Source organism: Canis lupus, chromosome 10 (assembly GCF_003254725.2).
Source record: "Canis lupus dingo isolate Sandy chromosome 10, ASM325472v2, whole genome shotgun sequence".
Lineage (NCBI taxonomy): Eukaryota > Metazoa > Chordata > Mammalia > Carnivora > Canidae > Canis > Canis lupus.
Window position 1 is genome coordinate 15,962,270 of NC_064252.1, and position 19,512 is coordinate 15,981,781.

At 36.0% G+C, this 19,512-nt stretch overlaps 1 protein-coding gene across 12 annotated transcripts in view; it reads right to left on the reverse strand.

Annotated features, from left to right (window-relative positions):
- Positions 1-19,512, reverse strand: part of KCNC2 (potassium voltage-gated channel subfamily C member 2) — a 225,201-nt gene that overhangs the window by 56,620 nt on the left and 149,069 nt on the right. For 10 of the 12 annotated variants that reach the window (XM_049115177.1, XM_049115176.1, XM_049115172.1 and 7 more), the window contains one exon: positions 3,921-4,031. The exons of the other annotated variants lie outside the window; for them this stretch is intronic. In XM_049115177.1, the coding sequence (XP_048971134.1) occupies positions 3,921-4,031 (111 nt within the window). The remainder of the gene's footprint in view (positions 1-3,920; positions 4,032-19,512) is intronic. 12 annotated transcript variants of the gene reach the window in all.

Below are 19,512 nucleotides of genomic sequence, written 5' to 3' on the forward strand. Positions count from 1 at the left end.
AGTAGTTAGCAAAACGTAATGCCTGTGTTTGAGGAATTCACAATCTATTAGGGACACAGACATTAAATAATTAACCACAGAAAAATTATATAATTACAATTGTGATAAATGCAATGAGGGATAGAAAGGACCAAAAGCGGGCTTTATTTAGGGGTCTTGAGGGGTCATAGAAACCTCTGCCAAAATGTCACCAGACTCAAATTGGAGGGATAAATGAAGGTTGACCTGATGGAAAGGGGTGGCTTGTATATAGCTCAGTGGGAGGTTTTAACAAAAAATCTGGACTTTTTCAATCTCACTTTACTTTCTTGAGCAATGGGTTTACTGGGACACCACAGGAGCAGCAGGTCTTCCAAATCTGCCTCTTTTGCATGAAAACCTAACGTAACACAGAGACCCCGGTTTTTTCAAGGCTAACCTCGTTTTCTGAAGAGCTTTAAATAAACCAGAAATATTGCCTGGGTTTTAAAATAAGACTGTAAGGTGACTCTAGAGCAGCTTGGTTGCTGGTGGCGCTCCTCAGGCCTTGTTGGCCTACTGGGAGAGCTTTAGAATTCACTTAGCTTATTGTATCAGCCCTGTTGTTGGGGATGCAGTAAAAATAAAAGATAAGTGTTTTTAATTTGAAGCACCATGTAAATACTAGAAATCATTATTACATATATTATACTGTAAAAATATATAATTAGTACCTCAATGAGAACTACTAGAGCCTGATGTTCATGCTCATTACATGAATTATCATTTTGTCAGAAAAAGTCAACAAAGTCAGAAGGGAATTTAAATAAAATGAATTATCTTGTTAAATTACCCATTTTACCCACCCACATTCTTAGAAAAGGAATTTGGTCACATTCTTTGGAACATACCTGGGGAGCTCACACAAATGTGAATTCCTCACCTTCCACATCGCAGATTCTCTTGTTTGGGGGTAGGGAATTTGCATTTAACAAGTGTTCATGGTGATTGCTATGAAAACTAAAGTCTGAAAAACACGGTTTTGGCGTTTTTCAATTTGGAATATAAGATTAATAATTCATTATTAAATGCATTGGAGAAGTTTCTAAATTACAAGCATTTGTAGACTTTTTAAAAAGTCTTCTAAACCTTAATAAGAATAGCTCACTAACTCCTATATCATAGGATGTTTGTGCCTGTGTGTGTGTATTTGTGTGTGCGCTGTGACATAATTCTGGCTTCTACACGAATATTGGTGAGTAAACAAAGCAACTGAATAGCCTCTAACTACATGTAATTCTAAGACACAAAGCTTTGAAAACCAGATTTTGACTGTTTTTACAAGTCACTCGGAACTTGAATTTATCAATATTTTTGTTAGCATTATTTAAGGAAGCCCACCATGATTCTGTACTCGTATTATTCTTCACGGTGGTTTGTATCTTCCCGTATACCATTCGCTTTTAAGGACTTCATAAATCTGTCAGGATGTGTTAATAGTATAATAGGAATCATAAAAAGAGTGTGAAAACAAACAGTCATTCTGGGAGAGACACATTAATCTCAGAAGTACAATATTATTTTGCTTTAAAAAAAACAAGCTAGGTAAGCCATTTCTTACATATAAAGACTGAAGACACTACAAGGTATGGCTTAGGGCTAGAGGGCTAGAGGGCTAGACCAGAGGACAGAAGTACTCTTCACACACAAAAAAAATCAAATAAATAAAAAAATAAATAAAACAAACAAATAAATAAATATTTAAAAATAAATAAAATAAATTAAATAAATAAAAATAAATTAAATAAATAAATAAAATAAATATAAATAAAAATAAATGGAAGAAAGAAAGGAAGGAAGGAAGGAAGGAAGGAAGGAAGGAAGGAAGGAAGGAAGGAAGGAAGGAAGGAGAAAGAAAGAAAGAAAGAAAGAAAGAAAGAAAGAAAGAAAGAAAGAAAGAAAAAGAAAGAAAGAAAGAAACTCTTCACAATAACGTGGTGGGAAATTGGAAGTTGTCCTCTGTCAGCTTAAAAGCGGGGAAGTTGGAAGAAAGTTGAAACCTGGACAGAATGAGGAAGGTCTCTAAGGAGGATGAAAAGCCCATAGTGGGAGGCGGTAAGCAGGGGCAAGGCCCCTGTCTGGGCGCAGCAGCAGAACTTTGGGACGCAGACAGACTGTATCAAATTTAAGACGATGCTTGCTGTGTTACGCCTTCAGCCAAGAGTGGTTGTACATTGACGGTGCTCTGAGTGGTGAAGGTATTGGGCCAAAGGAGGAAAAAAAGAGGGGAGCAGCCAAACACGAAGGCAACATACACAGTGAGGATCAAAGGCATTGGAGAGTAAAAAATAAGACTAAAAGGTAATCAAGAGAACGGTAGCCCTTGTGAAAGTATTTGGAGACACTGGGAGAGACAGATTGGCCGTTGGAATGAAGAACGGGAGCCTAGTTTATTAGGGACTTAGTCCAAGTATCAGACGAAAAGGTGACCCCAGAAGCCTTGAAGGCCTACAGTCGTCCAGACCTTGGACTCCAGTATCAAGGAGTTTGTATATGTCACTTGAACCTAATTCTCAGAGATTTGGATATAGAAAATGTCTTCTTTTTTTCTGACTCACTAAGTTAAGCTGAAATGGGTAAATATGAGGTTAGATTAAATAATATTAAGAAAAGGAAATTTATGGGATGGCTGGATGGCTCAGTGGTTGAGCATCTGCCTTCAGCTCAGGTCATGACCCCGGGGTCCCGGGAACGAGTCCCACATCAGCCTTCCTGTAGGGAACCTGTTTATCCCTCTGCCTGTGTCTCTGCCTCTTTCTCTGTATCTCTCATGAATACATAAACAAAATCTTTAAAAAAAAAAAAATGAAAGGAAATTTAAAAGGAAAGAAAGGGGGAGAAAAGAAGGTTTTATTTGTTTTTCTCCTTCACTGAACCGGGAACTGTTTAAGGACTGGAATGAAGTCATATTCATTTTTGTACCAACTGGTACAATATTTTTGCGAACTGTTTAAGGACTGGTACAATATTCTTGTACCAACTGCTTCTGGCACAGTGGATGGATAGGAGGATAAAATAATAAATTAATTAACAAAATAATAAGATAAATCACATTCTAGTGGGAATAAAAATGATCTGAGAAAAGAGAAACAACAGAAATGAAACCCTAAAATATGCACATGGATGCAAAAAAAAGCCAAATTTACAGCAGGGGCAAATTGAAACGGTCCTAGAGGTGCAAAGGTTCCCATTAGTAGCAGTTCTGTTAATTCAGTTAATGGCACCTTATCAAGGAGTCGGGGAAGAAAATCACATTGCCATCCCTCTCTTTCTCTCCCCTCCCTGTGATAGGACCACAAACTCTCGCAGGCACTAAACGAAAATAAAATAAAGCATGTTAAATAATTAAAATTTAGAAAGCTTTCTAGAAGGTGTTATCATGCAGACTGAATGCATATCCCGCCCGGCAGTTGAAGGGACACAGGCTGCTCTAACACCGGCTGGCGGAGGCGACCAGCAGCCTTTGCTCTCTGTAAGCCCAGTGCCCAGGACTGGCCAAGGGCCCAATACTCTGCTTTAGTTCAGTTTAGTTTTATTTCTCATCAGCAGCCATGGAGAGGAAGGCTTCCAAGTGCAGTTCTACAGAGAAGGTATTATGTGAATCTAATGCAGTTCAAAGATTTAAGTAGATCTCCACAGAAGAAAGACGGAGCAAAAGTAGGCCATATTTTGTTTCATCATTTCCTCTTCCCTCGTAGCATGAAGATGAACATACCCGAACACTATAACTGGCTCCAAAATGCCAAACACGACAGGGACCGGACTGATCAAGGGGTCTTTCTCTGGGCACCGCTGCCAGCCCAGGATCACTGACGTAGCAGTTTTCATACATTTTTGTTACCTATTCTACGTGTCCACAAATTGTGCAAAGAGAAGAACGTAACACCTATTGCTTAACTAACCTTAGGAAGGTGCTCAGATCTTGTGACATTAGTGAAGGAAGATGTTTCTGAAATATGTAACTTGGCATGTAAAAATTCCACTGGCTCCAAAATCTGTCCTTTAAAAGTCACCTCAAAAAGAGAGAAGAAAAAAAAAAAAGGAAGGTCACCTGGGTGGCTCAGTGGGTTAAACATCCAACTCTTGATTTTGGCTCAAGTCATGATCTCAGGGTCCTGAGATGAGGCTCATGAAGGACTATGCACTGAGGGTAGAGGCCGTCTAAGATTCTCTCTCCCTCTCCCTCTGCATCCTACCTCCCATGCACGCTGTCTCTTTTTTTTAATAAATAAATAAATAAATAAATAAATAAATAAATAAATAAATAAATAATTTAAAATTTAAGAATTTAAAGTCACCTCATCCTATTATTTCCCAATTATAAGCATCAACCTAAAAAAATAAATAAATAAAAATAATAAAAACATCAACCTGTATCTTAAAGGGGGAAAAAAAACTTATTCATATTTAAAAATAAAAGTCAATGGGATAATTTAAGAATTAGAAATTAACGTTTTTTTAAGACAAGTCACCTAAAACACAGACTGTGCCATGGCCGCTGAAATCCAATCCTTCCATGGGAATCGAATCATCTTGAAGGACTGGAATTCATGGGCCATGGCAAAGAAAAGCCTGAAAGCTCTTCTTGTCCTTGACAGTCACCTTGAAAAGAGACTCCTCAAATCAGGAAATTGAGGACAGTGGCTTTCATCAATTAAGGCTGTGAAAATAGCCATCGATTTGATGAGACGTTTAGGAGGGAGGAGTTTTCTTTCCTCTTTGATTTCCTCTCACTTGTAAAAGATGATGAACCATCACTCTTTGCTTTGAAATAATTTCTCTCGCTCTGGCATCTTGCGGGAACCCCATGTGCTAAAACTGAATGATTTATCAGGATTATGGTTGCAATACTTTGTCTGAGATCAGCTTTAAAAATCCATAAATACTGATAAACTTGGGACGATCAGGGTTGTGGGACCCCTTGAGTTTCGCAGCGAAGGACGTTAGGTACATTGTTCTGGGTTATTATTCACGGGAGCAATTGGTTAGGATCTCTCTTGTCTCAGGGAGCTAATGCTCTGTAAGGGATCTTAGCATGATAGTCCCAATCAAAGATTGGGAGGATGGTTTTATTTTTATATACTATTAGGATTGCAGGTGGCAGGGGTGGGGGGTAGTGGAGAGAGACAGTTTTAACAGACACTTGCTGCCTTAAGAAGAGTGCTCAAATTTCAGATTAAGATGTGAAAGCTTGGGGCCTCTGGGTGGCAAAGTCAATTAAGCGATTAAGAGTCTGCCTTCAGGTCAGGTCATGATCCCGGAGTCCTGGGATGGAGCCCACGTCGGGGTCCCTGCTCAGAGGGGATGTGAAAACTTCAGAGCTCATAGCGTAGAGTAGGAATGAAGATCCTTGGAGTAACTATGGAGGAAGATCCTAAATTGCAAAGATTGGCTGTTACCAGCTTTCGCCCCAAGTCAATTAAGCCAACTTGTATTATCATAAAACTGCCAAAATACTGTATCTGGTTAAATGGGAGAAGGGTTCGCTTTATTTGCCTTGTGTACCCACCTTGCCCTATGATGCATGTAGTCACAAAGATGGAATGAATTGCAACACTTAGTTAAAAAAAAATACACACACACACACACACACACCCCAAGGAATTTGTTTTTGCAATTCCACATGAAGTATATCTATTTTTAGTTTGCATTTTAGGGACGTATATATTTTCCAAACAGAAATGCTTCACTTCCATTTTGCCCATTCTACTTTTCTCTCTTAAATAATTAAAAAAAAATAAAAAATAAAACATGAGCAAGGACTTCCAATAATGAAGAATCAGAGTTCATAGTGCTACCCAATCCAAAATTTCCACTTTTAGGAATTTACTCTGGTAAAATGTGTATAGTAAAGTACAAGGATATATGTAGAAGGACATTCACATATTAAACCAAAAAATGGTTGTAGCACAATATGCGGAGCCTAGCACCATCTTGCTCTAGGTACAACTAACACGTGCAAATAAACAGCAACACTACACTCTCAGCCGCGCTTATGTCCGAGGGGAAGAGTGGCCTTGTGTGACTGAGTTGCTAACGGAAAATTACAACTGATTCTATAAATATCTTTAAAGTGTAAAATTTCTATAAAATTTTTAATCATGTATTATGTTTCATTTTTAAACAAAATTCAAAGAAAATACAAAAGAGGATTAAACTTGGATCTTCATCCTTGACGACCGTCAAGCTGACTTTATTACTCCATAGAAATTACACATTGGCACGTTGCCATTTTTCTTCTTTTCTACAGCATCTTAAATTTAGCAAACGCTCTTAATTATGTATATGTTCGAGTCTTATGTACTAGCTTTACCATAATTAACAAGAATGTGGTGTTGTTCATAGAACTGTGGTCTCTAGAGAAAGAAAATAGTCTCTTTCATTAGTAAGACTATCCTCAAGGGCCAATCAGGCAGGGACAACTGGAGCCCAGCATCTGCTGGCCCCATGCAGACTTGGCAATTGCTTCAGCCTCTTTTGAGGCTGGTAAAATCCACTTCCCTTCATTCACATTTTACTGTTTAAAAGCATTCCACAAACTTTATTGCATTTATGATGTTGAATTAGATCTTTCCTCAATGGGGATACCATACACATACATGACTATTAACAGCAGAAATCATTGAAGAAGGTGAAGATCAAGCTAAGGTAACTGTGTATGATCATGTGTGTGTTTAGTGTGTTTACAACACATTATATATTTTATATTTATATCTGTGTATAAAATGTGTTTATATGTGTGGATAGATATGTATGATATACATGGGTATAGATTATATATAGATATGAATATATTATATAGATAGGTATAAAATAGATATAAAACAATTTAATGTTTAGGCTTCTCAAATCAAGAAATATACCCAAATATTGCTTTTGGCCACTGAGACTTATATGACCACTGATAAATACTTTCCACTGTGTTTTTTGATAGCTTATCCAATATAAATATACATCATTCTTTCTATATTTTTTTTTTCTATGCCACAGGCTGATTTCCCTGAATTTTATATTTGGCCTATCCACTCACACCCAAGTGTAATTTTTCAGGATACAGGCAAGCGAGGCTTGCACATAAGGTTAATATTATCACAACAAATTATAGTGTTCAAAGTTAGGTCACTAGATTTAAAATTCATCAAATACGAGCACCCGAGTGGCTCAGTCAGTTAAGCATCTGCCTTCGGCTCGGGTCATGAGCCCACAGTTCTGACACAGAGCCCCACATCCAGCTCCCTGCTCAGCAAGGAGTCTGCTTTTCCCTCTCCCCTCTGCCCCCGCTCATTTGTGCTTTCTCTCTTCTACTCCCTCAAATAAAGAAATAAATTTTTTTAAAAAAATCATTAAATATGAAAACACGGTATCATTTTACTTCTCTAAGTCTCACAATGAAGTTTAAATAAAGTGTTTTCTCGGGTGCCTGTGTGGCTCAGTTGGTTAAGTGTTGGCTCTATTTCAACTCGGATCATGATCTCAGGGTTGTGAGATCAAGCTCTGCATTGGGCTCCCTGTTGGTCTCTGCACTGGGCATGGAACCTACTTAAGGTTTTTCCTCTCCCTCTTCCTATTTCTCCTCCCTCTAAGCTTGCATGCATGTCCTCTCTCTAAAAATAGTGTTCATAATCAATACATTGCATGAAAATAATTTTTACAACTGTTTATTGGACTGAAGAAGATTTTTACCCCTTTAGTCATAAGAATATCAGATTATAGTCATGTCATAAGATAAACATGGTATTGTAATTATTCCAACTATTGAATTCCAGTTATTGAAAACTCCCTCCAAAATTTCCATATTTAACATATATTAATTTGTCTTAAATTTATTTTTAAATGATTCAGTTTGTCTTGGAATGATATGACCTACACCATCATCCAGGAATACCTAGCTGGTCACATTTTTAAACCTTATCTACTATAAGCCCTAGGCTGTCTTTTTGAGGCTAACAATCACTTTCCAAATTACATTATCTGAGAATCTTTGGTTTAACTTAGTGGTGAGTAAGGGACACAAAGAGAATGTTAGTCAAACGTGAAGGGAGGGGACAAGCTTACAAACATTTGCCAAAGATTCGTTGACTCTGAGAAGTCCACTTCTTTCAACACGACAGCCGGCACTGTGGTTAACACGTACTCTACAGAGCACCAGGGGTGCCTGTCTAGCTGCGGGGGCTCCTCCCCAGATCCTGGCGCAACACTGGGAATCCCAAGCTTCAGTCTCAAATGTTATCATTCTCTTTTTCTGTATCTGCTTGCTCAGTTATCGTTTCTAAAACATAACCATATACACTGATAGCCAAGTCCTGAGAGTCTTCCGAGACCAGCCATAGCTCCAGTGGACTGCGCTTTTCCCTCTCCTTCCTCATTTATATATTTAAATTAGAGCTTTACTGACCATTCCTTTTTCCTCCAGATCATTTTGTTTGCTGGATATTTGTTCTTCCTTGCTATGAAGCCTGGGTCAGGACACTTCCAATCCACCCTAGTCTACTTAAGCAGGTATGCCTACGTAGAGAGAGGATACTGGAGTCTAGTTCCTCTTCTGTCTGAAGATATCGGGTGCTCTTGCAAATAGTTGCAGATTCCTCCCAGAATCAAATTTTCTACATTCCATTCCACAAAACAAAAACTCCTGGATAATTGGTAATTTCATTACAAGATGTAGAAAAGTCATATTTAAAATAGGGAGGGACTGACTGGCTTTGTAATTAAAAATCCAGTAGGGTCCACCTTAATGTTTGCCTAAGCAATTTAACTGTATCAACAGCTATTAGAGTGTGGCTTGGAACTTCTAGGGGTCCAGAGACCATTCTCTTGGGTTTATAAAATCAAAATTAGCTTGAAATAATATTAAAATATCTTTTGTCTTTTTCATTCTCACTGTCTTACTAGTTTACAGAAGAGTTTTCCAGAAGCTGCATGATGTGGTATTGCAACAGATTGAATGCACCACGGAGATATGAGAATCTAGCCCACTTTCTATTAAATCAGACATGAGAAAGAGCTGCAAAATGTAAAACAATGCCACTTTTCTCACTTTATTTTTCCTCTTTTAGAAATTTTATTCTTTAAAAAAATATATTTTTCTAAATCATGGAGATGCACAGCATAGGGAATATAGTCAATGATACTGTAATAACTTTATGTGGTGACAAAAGACAACTAGACTTATTGTGGGGATCATTTCATAATGTATAAAAATATCGAATCATTATTATGTACACTGAAACTAATAGGATATGGTTTGCCAGTTTTACTTCAATTAAAAAAAATTATTTTCATTAAAAATATGTTTGCTTACATCACTAGGTTATGTCCTAATCCAGGAAAATAAGTATCTCCTAACCCTCCTATAAATACTAATAGGGCCCACCAGGAACTCTATACAAAGATCACAAGGTCTCCAAAGCAATCTCCAACACAATCAGCTGCTTTACTAGATTATAAAGTAAATAAATAAAAATGTGCATTTATCGTGTTAATAGTTTTAAAACTGTCATGAATACAATGAATGCTAAGCTAAGGAATTCTCAGTGGTCACAGAAATCTAGAATAACCAGAAATATCTGTAGCAACTGCTTAAATACTAGAATTGCTTGAAACTTAGTAATCTCATCTTCCATGATTTCATCTGCCATCAATGCATCAGTGATAGCTCAAAACTGTCAATCTCTAGTTTACACCTTTTTTTGTGGGTGACCTGCCATAATTATCCAAGTCCACAGAGTTCTTCAGTCTTAATTAAATAACAAATGATATAATGGCAAAATAATATGAGTCTGAGTTCTACAGAGAAATGGATCCAACAGGATATATATATTTTTTTATATTTATATAACTATAATAATATAAATAAAATATATTTAATATATATTAATATATTAAATATAAAAATATATTTATATTTATAAATATAAATTATTTAATAAATAATCAAATATATTAAATATAATTTAATAAAAATATAATTTATAAATATAAATTTATTTATAAATGTAAATATATATTTATATAAATAGTAAGATATTTATTTTTATATATTTATATAATATTTATATATATAAATAGTAAGAGATTTATTATGAGGAATTGGCTCACATGATTAAGGAGGTTGAGAAGTCCCACCATTTGTTGTCTGCCAGAGGAAGGCTTAGGAAAACCAGTAGGGTAGTACTGGTCCAAGCTTGAGGACCTCAGAACTAGGGTAGTCAATGGTGTTAAGTCCCAGTCTGAGTCTGGTGACCCAAGAACCAGGAGCTCCAATGTTCAAAGTCAGGAGAAGACAGATATCCCCCCTGAAGCAGAGAGAATGAATTCACCCTCCCTCTACCTTTCTGTTCTATTTGAGTCCTTGAAGGATTGGATCATGCTCACCCACACTGGTGAGGGGATTTTCTACACTCTGTCTACTGACTCAAATGCTAATCTCTTCCAGAAACGCCCTCACAGACACATCCAAAAATGTTTACCAGCCATGTGGGCATCTGTGAGCCCAATCAAGTTGACACGTAAAACTAACCGTCACAGGGATTATCATACATTTTATTAGTGAAGATTTAGAAGACACTTCAAACTCTACTTCCCAATGTGTCACTCAGATCTGATCTTGTTATTCCATTACATATTTATTTTATTCTGAACCATCATTTATCAGTTAACCAGCTTAGTACTTAGATTCTGGTTTTTTTTCTTCCTCAACACCTTCATCTGTTGTATCACTGAATCCTGTAAATTCTCAGACTTGAAATATCTCTAGTATTTTCTCCCTTCCCTATATTTATTTTGCCTTTAATTAGCTTTTCCTAGATTATGAAGACTAAGCACTCCTTCAAGGGAACAAATGTGATTATATCACTCATCTGCTTAAAATAGTTTAATGGCTCCCATCACAGGACACACAATGCTCTTAATACATCATTCAAGAAATTTCTTTATGTGCACCTTCCATACATCTCTACTGTGAATATCACCATCTTGGCTGATGTACCAGAAGCTCTAATTCTGTGCCAAATATACCTTTTTCCTTTGTATAGCTGGCAAAGAACTACTTAGTATTTCAGACTCGACTCTGAAATCACTTGGTCTTTGAAATTCCTGAAGTCTGAGGCACAAAATTAAGCACTTTCTTGTTAGTTTCCTACTCATATCTCTATGATAGCACTTATCTCATTTCTATAATACTTTATTTTCTGCTCCTTTGGTAAAGCACAAGCTTGTGACACAAGCAGGAATTTTTATTTGCATTTTATGTCAATAACATTGTTAGTGCTTAATAATATTGATAAGAAGTAATAACAAAGACTATGGCCACACCAAAAATAAGGTTTAACTCATTTTTTTTGCACTTATTTACGCTCAATCACTTCCTCCAAAGGGATTTTTAAGAAGGCTTATGAAAACAACAAATAGAATAGAAAGAAAAGTATAAAGGAAGACTAATAAGGGAACAGACTGTCAGTTTGAGTGACAAGAGCAGGGCAATGTCAGGGATAAAAAGGAAAGCAAGGCTTAAAGCAAGAGAGATTAACAATGTCAATTTCTGCAGAGTTCAAAGAAGATAAAAATGGAGAAAGGTCTACTGGATGAGATAATTAGACCAACATTAGTTTTCCTTGATAAAGCCATTTTGGTAAAGAAATAGGAAAGAATCCAGATTTCAAGGGATTAATAAACTAGTAGGTGCTGAGAAATATGAATGGCAAGTAAACACACACACACATTATTGCATTCTCAAGGGCTGAAGTCAGTTACAGGGATCATTACAATTTTTTTTTTTAAATGGGGGCTCTGCTTTAAGAATAAGTGAAACGTGCTAATTCCAGAAAACACAAAAAGCTACTCAACTAATATAGCACCAAACATTTTCAACCCATAACCAATCAGCAATCTAGGGTAACTATATGCTTGTTTTGTAAGGTTTTTCACTAATTCTTCCCTCAAAATCTAACTCTGTATCTGCTGTCCTAAGAGGCATCATGAAAGTAAGAAATTCATGACCATCACCTTGGTAACAGTTCTATGACATTCATAAGTGATAATTAAAAAATTAGTAATAGCTTTAATGTGGCAGGAGCAATACTGCCTTTGCCATTCAAAAAGTAGCAACCAAAAATAATAAAAATAAGTATCTAAAAATCTAAAATAATAATAATAATAATAATACAAGAGGTAATATTCAGTAACACATCTGTCCTAAAAAATAATTTTCATCGCACCTAATCCTGAAAATATATAGAATATATATATATATGGCTATATATATATATATATATATATATAATCCAGAAAATATATAGATTCTATTATTCCATTTTATAGAAAAAGCAAACTGAGGCATAGAGACTAAAGTCAAAGCTCTCTGTTTAATGGCATATATTGTATCTGAATTCATCTTTTTTTAAACAAGAATCTTTAACTCTACTGAGCACAAATATTAAGAAAATAAATACTACAATATTCCTATAAATAGTGTTTTATACACATATATACATGGAGATATGCATACGTGAATGTTAAAGTTTGGTCATCAATAGTACAAAAGCAATAAAGCCAGGAAAATAAAATTTCTGAGCTTTATTCCTGATTTGTCTTGTGGATCTTTACATATAGTACTTTTTCAAGGTCCTTATAAAGTAAATGGCATAATAACCAAATTCTGATTCTACATAGGAAAAGATAACTAAGCAAATGAGTATCAGGCTGGTAAGCAACGTGGGTTCATTGCTTGGACAGTTAACTATACATCTTGGGCCTAACGTATCTTTAAAAAATTCTGAAATTTGCACGAATGGACAAGTGTGAGCTGGGTTCTTTCTCCTCCTTGATATGCTTTTCTTAATCTCTATTTTCTAGCTAAAGAAAGAAATGGTTGTTTTCATAGACTGTTTAGCTCATTTCAGGGCTTTCAGAATAAGGTTTACAGGACTTGTCCTTGATACAGAGACAACAGAAGGAAGGCTTCTAAATATTTAATAGCTAGGAAATACTACATTTAATATTCTCTTGAGCTTGCACAGTGCTGACTTAGAAGGAAACCTGAAGTGTCTCTTTTCCACATGTAGAATCTGAACAATGCAGTCCATAGAGCATTCTCTAGAACAGCACCTTCTTAAAGGTAAAACACGTCTTTTAAACTGTGTGCGGAAAGCTCTTCGTTGACTGGGAAGAAATAGCTATAAACTGTACTTCAGGGTTTCATTCATATTCTATTATTTTATCACCTTATTCTTTCCTTTTTAAAACTTCAACAATTTGGCCAGGGCCTGAATTTTAAGCTTTGTTTTATTTTCTTCTGTTTTGCCATTTTGGGAGTTGTTTGTCTGAATAAGGCACACATTTTAAGAATACTAAACAAATCAGCCACCAACTCCCATTGAACAGGTTTTGCACATCCAGTAAGCCTTGATTTTGATTTTACAAATGTGAAAATTCCTCTAGATAGGATAAAATTTTAAAGAACCAGGCCTGGAAAAGAAACCCCCATACCTCAACGTCCCTTTCAAATGGTTATAACCCTTCACAAGATTTTTGAAAAATGCCCTAGAGTTTGGCTTCTTCTGTTCTGCAATTTCTTTATAGGTTGTTCAAGAGTCTGTAATTCAAGTCAATAAATATTTCTTGTCCAACTCTTATGATTTGAAGGCCCTCTGCTGTGAGATTCCAGAGAAAGCAAGACAAGCTCTAGGAGCGTGTAATCTATATTTCTGCAAGAAAATAAATGACTCAAAATAAATGTAAAATATAGTCGAATCAGGAAAAAACAAAATGCTTGAGTCACACATCAACCCACCTTTGTCTGCCTTCCATTCGTATTTCTCCAACGAGAGCACCTGGCTCTTAGGGAGGTCATCATCTGCAAACCTGTTGGCAATTCTTTTATTATTTTTTTTTTTTTTTTTTAAATTTTTATTTTTTTTATTTATTTATGATAGTTACAGAGAGAGAGACAGAGGCAGAGACACAGGCAGAGGGAGAAGCAGGCTCCATGCACCGGGAGCCCGATGTGGGATTCGATCCCGGGTCTCCAGGATCGCGCCCTGGGCCAAAGGCAGGCGCCAAACCGCTGCGCCACCCAGGGATCCCCCTGTTGGCAATTCTAATGGATATTTTTATGTTCACATTCTCAAAAAGCAGTGAACCCTGAAGGTCGCTGAAGGTCACCGTCCCCCTTTGAGACACTCTCACTAAACCATTTCCAGGATACCAGGTTCTTACATTCTTCCCACTTCTCTGGACAATACGTTTCTGTCTTCTTTGCTAGGTCCTTTCTCCCATCTGACCTCCAAATGTTGGAGTGGCATAGAACTTGGCTCCAGACCCTTTTCTATTTCTAGGTGACCTGATGTGGTCAGATTATTAAAACCTATATGCATTTGCGTATGATTCCAAATTTCTATCTATAGCCTCTGACGTCATTGAGCTGTAGACTGCTTTGTTATAATTGTCACAGGACATGTAGTCAAAATAGTTTACCAACTGTTTTTTATTTCTTTCCTTTCAAATCTGTTCTTCCGCTCATCTTCTCTACCTTAGCAAATATAACACTGTTACTCAAGTAGAAACGGAGAGGTCATCTTGGTGCTTCCCTTTCTCTCCTCACTTCAGGGTCTAACTCACTAACTCACTGGAGGCCAAGGGCCAATCATCTTCTTGAGCAGTTGCCAGTCTTCCAATTCTCTTGTCCCCATGATTCTGGACATTGTTGTAGTTCCCTATGGCGGTGTAAGTATCACCCCAAAACTTAGCAACTTAAGACAACATATGCTTATTATCCCAATTTCATACTGGTTAGGGGGGACCTGGGTAGTCTGTCTCACGGTTCTGGTTCTGGCCAGCAGCTACGGCCATCTGAACGTCTAACTGGAGTTGGCAGACGTGCATCCACGGCAGCTCACTCACAGCCCATTGGCAGGAAACCTCAAATCCTTAGTGTCTGTAGAGAGAAGGCCTCGGTTTCTTACCATGTGGGCCTTTCATAGGGCTCCCTGTCTTCCCAACATCCTAACACGCCAGCTGCCGTTCCCAGAGTGAAGTATTCAAGAGAGTAAGAGAAAACAAGGACGAAAATGTAATGCCTTTTATGACTTAGTCTCAGAAGTTACTTTCCATACTATTATTTTCTTCATATTCTTATTTATTTATTTATTTTTATTTTTTTCTTCATATTCTATTCGTTAGAAACAAATCACTATTATTATTTCAAATGGTTATAACCCTTCAAAAAAAAAAATAACCCTTCACAGGATTTTTGAAAAATGCCCTAGAGTTTGGCTTCTTCTGTTCTGCAATTTCTTTATAGGTTGTTCAAGAGTCTGTAATTCAAGTCAATAAATATTTCCGTACTATTATTTTCTTCATATTCTATTTGTTAGAAACAAATCACTAAGGGCAGCCCACATTCAACAGCAGAGTAGACTCCACTTCTTAAAGGGAGGAATATCAAGAAATAGGGAAGTATTTTAAAACTACCACTGTCTTCCTTTGTCCAGAATACGGGGCCTTTACCTAAATCAGCTCCATCACCGTTGTGACCTGCGGTAAAGTGGAACGAAAGGATTGAGCAGATGAGTAAATTCAAGAATTGTGAGTTTGTGTAGATACTGACAGAGAGAATAGCATCAAAAAAAGTTTAGGTGGAAACGTCTAATGCTAACAAGAAAGATTGAAGGAGATTCAGAGGTTCTAGGGCTTTTTTCAATGAGAAGAAATGACCTAAAAGCATAGACTCCGGTGACAAATTACTTCCAGAGAGGAAAGCTTCCCAAGAGCGGTATGAACATAGCAGCAGAGAAGAAAATGAAAAGTACTTCTTTTCAAGAAAATGGCAAAAGGAGGCCCGCTAATTGAAAGCAATCTCAGGAAAAGTTAGGTTTCACTTAGGCAAGGAGGTAGAGAATTGACAGGAAAGTGAATCATAATCTGGATGTATCGATCGGCTCAAGCTGCCCTAACAGTATCGGAGGCAAGGTGACTTAACAAAACAACAGGCATCTATTTCCTTAGAGCCTGATAGCAAGGTGCCAGCAGGGTTGCTTTCTGGCACAACCTGTCCTCCTGGCTGGCAGATGGCTTCCTTCTTTCTGTATCCTCACATGGCCTTTCTCATATGTGTGCTCCTTCCTAGTAGGTTTCCCCTTCTTATAAGGACACCAGTCTATATGGAGTCATTTCCTTATGGCCTCATTTAACTTTACCTCCGCAAAGGCCTTGTCTTCCAATGCAGTCACACGGGCAGTTGGGGGTATCAGCATATGCATCTGGGAGGCAAAGGGGAGACATAATTCAGTCGACAGCACTAAATTAGCTAACTTACAGTAAAAACAGATTGTGGGGTTCATGGCACCAGGTGAAAGAAGAGAAGAGCATCATGGCCCCGGCTGTTGTAGGCGGAGGAAAGACGACAGGCGTTAGGAGGGTGGGAACATGGAGTGGGGAAAGAGATCTGAAAGGAAGGACACAGCATCAGATTCAGGATGGAGCAGCTGAGGAACCATGGGGTCTTGGTCTACAAGCAAGAAAAAATTGCAGGCCGTGCAATGAGATGGAGAAGACTGCGTGTTGAGTGAGTTTTAGGAGAAGTCAGAAATTAGGAGTCACCAGACGTTCAAGTCATGGATTAAGAAAGCAGCTTCAAATGAATGCCAAATTATTAGCCTTCCCAGAGTACCATATGCCTGTCTGACCCCCCGAAGGGCAATTTTTGGCGTACAGCAATGACCTTCAACACCAAGAAGAAGAGGCGGCCTGTGGTAGGTGTGTGTTATCAACAGGCTGAAGGGGGAGTCGAAGCAGAATAAGCAGTGAGTTCTCATTTCACGCACTAAATCACCCAAAATACTTCATTCAGTACATAATCATTGACAATGTTGGTGGTAAATTCAATAAAACAGTTCCTGTTCTTAATTTTCTTATTATACATTTTGGAGCAGAACATGCATATGGACCAGAGATGAGACATATCCTTTCACAGTTTATCATGAACATGTTTAGGCAGGTAAGAAGCAGAGGGGAAAAATGAAATGCAAAGGCAAGACCGGTCAAGTATGCCCATATTTCCTTAGCTTGCCAATATGTTAATTATCACAATCAATTATTATTTTTCCCCAACAAACGATTCATGACAATTTGGATGAATGCTGAACCTTAACAACAAGAGACTAGGTAATTTTCACTTTCTTGGTGTTACAAAAATGATTTCATAAACTGTAAGTGCCTAAAATGACTTCTTAAACAAAAAGAGGAACACAATAAAAAAAAACCCTTCCCATCCAGTTTGAAATTTTCATTGTTTCTGAAACTAGACTGATCTCCAGATAGATAAATACTCAGAAGCAAAATCGATAGATATGTTGCTTAATTTCTATTAAACTCGATTTCAAAATACCTTTTATTAGCTCCTTTATTCCGTTACTACACTACTCTAAGATGCTATGAAATGCAATCTCTTATTAGATTCTAAAAGATTCTAAAGCCAAAAAGAACCAAATTTTGGATGGACAATATCACTTCCCCATAATTCCTTTCAACTTCCATGATGCAGTTTCATGCTGTGGATATGATTATTTTAATAAGATGTCCCAATTTTTCTTTTTTTTTTTTTTTTTGGTCCCAATTTTTCTGAAATAATTATGACATTTCACTTCCAGGGGAAAAAAGCTTTAGTATACTAAATTCTGCTGATCAAGAAGTATATTACGTATTCCATGTAATTGTAGTAAGAAGACCAAATAATTTTTTCTCTAAATCATACATATTATAGAGATGACGTTTTTAATTTTTTTACTACTGGTATTATTAGGAGATACTTTAAAGCTTCTTCCATTGAATTTTTGCTCTGCTGTTGTCAGTGGTGCCAACAGGATGGATGATTTCAAAAGTAGACTTTGGAGTGACAAAGGAATTATATTCAAAAATACTATTTATTCCTGTGACAGTGTATATTATTGGCTTTTAACTTTGAACTCAACTAATCAAAAAATGTTCTCCTTTTTTTTTTAATTTTGAAGTTTCACACTTGAATATTGTGGACTTAACTCTCCACTAAAATATGCCTTTTACAACTTTAGGTGAAGATATTTTGTGTATGTTATTTAGGTTGTGTATACACTACACTTCATATCCATGGTATGTGGCATAGCACCAACAAATACTATACAAAAATTATGTAAAATTTATTAAACTGTGAGTGTATTTGCCCATATAACATAGACAATTAGACAGGTGGAAAGAGAAAACAGTGAAGTTCTTTATTATTTGAGCATCATTAATTTGATTTTCTTATAAGCTAATATTTAGTTGACAAAAACAGAAATACAAAATTAAATTAAAATTACATATAATTATTAGTCTTTGAAAAAATAATTTTAATTTTAAACAGTAACAGTCAACAACTATTGGTTCAGTTTTTCAAAAGACCCCAACAGCAATGAGAATGTAGTAATTCAACATACTGGGGTGACTCAGGTGAAGTCCTATCTTGATCTAATTCTAACAACACTTTTGAAATTAATAAATGTGATTTTTACCTAGAGTTAAATATTTGTAGTTTTTATAAATATTATAATTGTAATATTATAAATATTTATATTATCAATTATTAGTTTGTAAAATTTTAATTTTTTAATGCTCATTAAAGCATTTGATATGATCAGGATTTCCTTTCTTAAGTAAAATTACATTCATATTTTCAATTTACTACAATCCTATTTGTACCAACAAAGAAAAATATGAAATATATCAAAACTTTATCTTGAAATATTTAATATCAAATATCTATGAAAAGTAAGGCCTTATTCTTCATTTATAGAAATATCGTAATAATTCAAAAGACCTAACTGTGTGATAGTAATATTTCCATTTCAGCCTTCTTTATTATTTTTTTTATTTCATCAACATTTGCTTGGCACTATTTTTTATGGTTAGCCAATGTATAAAGTGTCACAATAAAATTTGTTCTCTGCATCACTAAATTCTGCTACAAAATTTTGTTGTTATACAAATCTAATACAGTTAAGATTAATATTTTCCTACAAAAACAAAGCTTGAACTATAATGTCCTCCTCATAACATTGGAAGTAATAGTAAGGGTTTTTTTCCGCCAATGGAGCAAAATTACTTATAAATTTGGATTATGTGGTTGTCAAAACCTATGAATAAATTAAAATTTCTTAGGTAATTTAAGTCTTTGGGCTATAATTGCTACTCAGTTGAAATAATTCATTTGCATATAGAAATGAAAGATTTGGATAATAACCAAATCAAATAACTCACTTCAATTAATTTTACTAAAATTAATGACACTTTATTACTATTAAAATGATGTAGTTATATTACATGGATCTGACTTTAAGCCACGTGTTCTTTCTCCTTAAGTTTTCACCATTTAATAAATGAAATTAAAATATTAATTTTAATAAATCCAATATGTTGAGAAACTGGAATTGATCTATGTATTCCTGTTTTTACTAGTTAATTGCAAATAGATAAAGATTTTCA